Source organism: Nannospalax galili, unplaced genomic scaffold (genome assembly GCF_000622305.1).
Source record: "Nannospalax galili isolate Female #2095 unplaced genomic scaffold, S.galili_v1.0 scaffold231, whole genome shotgun sequence".
NCBI classification, from domain to species: Eukaryota; Metazoa; Chordata; class Mammalia; order Rodentia; family Spalacidae; genus Nannospalax; species Nannospalax galili.
In genome coordinates this window covers 1,834,502-1,837,537 of record NW_008330120.1, presented here as the reverse complement: position 1 = coordinate 1,837,537, position 3,036 = coordinate 1,834,502, and the positions used below count along the sequence as shown (strand labels likewise).

General features: G+C 41.6%; 1 protein-coding gene across 1 annotated transcript in view; it reads right to left on the bottom strand.

Annotated features, from left to right (window-relative positions):
- Positions 1-1,054: 1,054 nt before the first annotated feature.
- Positions 1,055-3,036, bottom strand: part of LOC103741801 (THUMP domain-containing protein 3-like) — a 46,564-nt gene continuing 44,582 nt past the window's right edge. The window contains 2 exon segments of the mRNA XM_029568257.1: positions 1,055-1,232; positions 1,476-1,618. Of these exon segments, the coding sequence (XP_029424117.1) occupies positions 1,055-1,232; positions 1,476-1,618 (321 nt within the window).

Genomic DNA, 3,036 nt, shown 5'->3' with positions numbered 1-3,036 from the left:
GAAACACCCATAACTAGAAATAAGATTGAAGTATTAATTTTAAAAATTCTTCTAGGGGACTGGAGAGATGACTCAGCAGTTAAGAACACTGGCTGCTCTTGCAGAAGGCCTAAGATTGGTTCTCAGCACCTACATGGCTCCTGACAACCATCCATAACTCCAGTTCCAGGGGATCCGACACCCTTTTCTGACCTCACATACATGCAGGCAATACACTCATACATATAAAATAAAAATAATAAATAAAATATTTTTAACAACAACAACAACAACAACAACAACAAAAATCTCCCAACTAAAAAGAGTTCAGGAAAAGCTGGATTCACTACAGAATTCTATCAGGATGTCAGAAAAGAACTAACACAAATACTACTTACATTATCCCATGAAATCGAAAAGAAAGGAGGCTTCCAAATTTTTTAATGAATCCAGTATTGTTCTGATACCCAAACCAGATAAACACAGGGAAGGAGGGCAGAAAATTACAGAATGACCTCCCTGATGAACATGGATGCAAAAATTCTAAATAAAATACTGGAAAATCACTGGGCGTGGTGGTGCATGCCTTTAATCCCAGCAGAGGTACGTGGATCTCTGTGAGTTCAAGGCCAGCCTGGTCTACATAGTGAATTCCAGGCCAGCTGGGGCTACAGGGAGACCTTGTCTTAAAAAAAGACCAAAAGAAAAAAAATACTGGAAAATCAAATTCAAGATCATATTTAAAAAAGATCATTCATCATGAATGAGTTGGCTTTAATCCTAGCAATGCAGAGCTGGTTCAACATACATAAATCAATAATGTTGTACATTCAAAGATAGAAACGATACAATCATCTCCTTAGATACAGAAAAGGCCTTTGACAACACCTGTTCCTCATGCAAGTCTGGCGAAGCTGGGGATGGAGGGACTGTACTGCAACTAAAGGAAAGACTGCACATAACAAACGTTAGCCCACATTATTCTAAGTGGAGAAAAACTCAATTCAGCTAAGATCGAAAATCAGGAACAAAGCGGGGCTGTGCATTTCCCGACTCACAGCGCTTGAGGTCTTCGCTAGGGCGACAACACAGGAGAAGGACATGAAAGGATGCCCTGCCGGTCCAGGTCTCCGGTTTCAGCCCAAAAGTATCTCAGGTCCAGACTTTCAGCTTCTGTGGGACCAGAGAGCAGCGAGGGAACAGAATTTCCGCTCTTGGCTCCAGAGAGTACCCCAAAACTAGTCTCTTTACTCCTGAGGGACACGAGACACCAGTGGACCAAGCCTTTCAGTCTTAGTGTCCTCAGAGGTCAGTCTGGGACCCAAGTCTTGGTACTAATGTTCTCAGGGTCCCCTGAGAGAATGGGGTTTGTTTCCAGTGGTATCTAAGGTCAGTGGAGGCACAGAATTTTTACTTCTGAGGTTCCCGTGGTTGCTTCAGGACAGGCAGTTTATACAACTGTGGTCCAGAGGTTACTTTGGGCCTGTGGCACTGACCACAATCCCTGGATAGTACCTACCCTGTCATAGGTCTGATGTGTGGTGACCTGCTCCTCGTGGGCTTGCAGAGTCCACTGGGTGGTGGAGTTCTGATCCCATCTGTTTGTTTCGGGGCTTGGGGTGTGAGCCCACGCTTGGTCCTGTTGGCACATAGCCAAGGCGGGACATTTGACATTCAATACCAGTTTCTCCAGGCCCCTGGCTAAGCCTCATGCAGATAACCCTCTGAGAAGAATCGGAGGAAACAAAACATCCAAATAGTGTTGGAATAAGGGAAAGTCAAAACTGAAAAGCAAACCTTCTGTAACGGAGGTGTGAAAACAACCAAGAAGCACAAAGAACATGACACGACCACGTACGAGCCGTCCCCAACCGACCAGCTCCTCTGCAAGGGAGTCCAAACTACACAGAAAAATCCAGTGCCTTGGAAATAATTCAGAGTGCTGCTTTTAAAAGAATTGGTGATTATATAGAAGCTTCAAGCAGTCAGACACATGAACAGAGGAATTCTCCTCTGGAGACAGTCTCCAGAGTGAAAGAAACAGTCAGTGAATTGGAGGCAAATAGAATATGGAGGAAAAATTCAGCAAGGAGTTTGAAATGTAGAGTGAGAAATGGTCAATCTAATAAACCCAAAACAGAGATGATCAATAACAGATGTGACGGGATGAAATTTCAGAGATACAGGGCAAAGTTGAAGAAAAAAAGCGACCTGTATGTGGGAAAAAAATTAAGAAACATGAACAAAACTTTCAAAAAGTCTGGAATACACTTAAGAGAGCAAACCTGAGGTTTCATGGCATGTAAACAGGATCAGAAATAAAATAAAATGCATCAGACAGATTATTAAGGGAAATTACAACAGAAAATATCTCACAGTTAGAAAAGGAAGCAGACGTCCAAATACAAGAGGCATAGAGAGCTTGAAACAGACATACCCGGAGAAAAAAACTCTCCATGACACATCATAGTCAGGATGTCAAAAATACAAAGTAAAGCAATAATTCTAGAACATCATGTGAAAAATGTCAACTCACACACAAAGGGAGAAATACCAGAATTAATTCAGCAATCACAAAAGCCAGAAGAGCATGGAATGAAATATTTCAAGCTCTGAGAGTAAATAACTGTGAATCAAGAATGCTATATCCTGCAGAGCTATCTTTTAAAAATGATGAAAAAAAGGGTTATTTCAAGTCAAACGCAAATTAAGGCAAATTCAGGACAACCAAGCTGGCCAGGCAGAACATTCTTAAAGGAGTACTTGACAGGGAGGAAGAATGAAGATAGCCCATGTGATCACATGACAGCATAGACTCCGTGAACAGGATAGGCAAACAAGACCCTTGCAGGAAATACCCATGTCAAGTGCAGCAACTCAGCAAACCTTCCATTAAAATGGAAGAGGGAAAAGAAATACCAATAATTCAAAGAAACAGAATAGCACCAAACAAATTCACAAGTAGCAAACCTCTTTATATAATAATTTTAAATGTAAATGTCCTCCACTCCCAACTAAAAAGATGTAGACTAATGGTCTGGATTAAAAAATGAGACC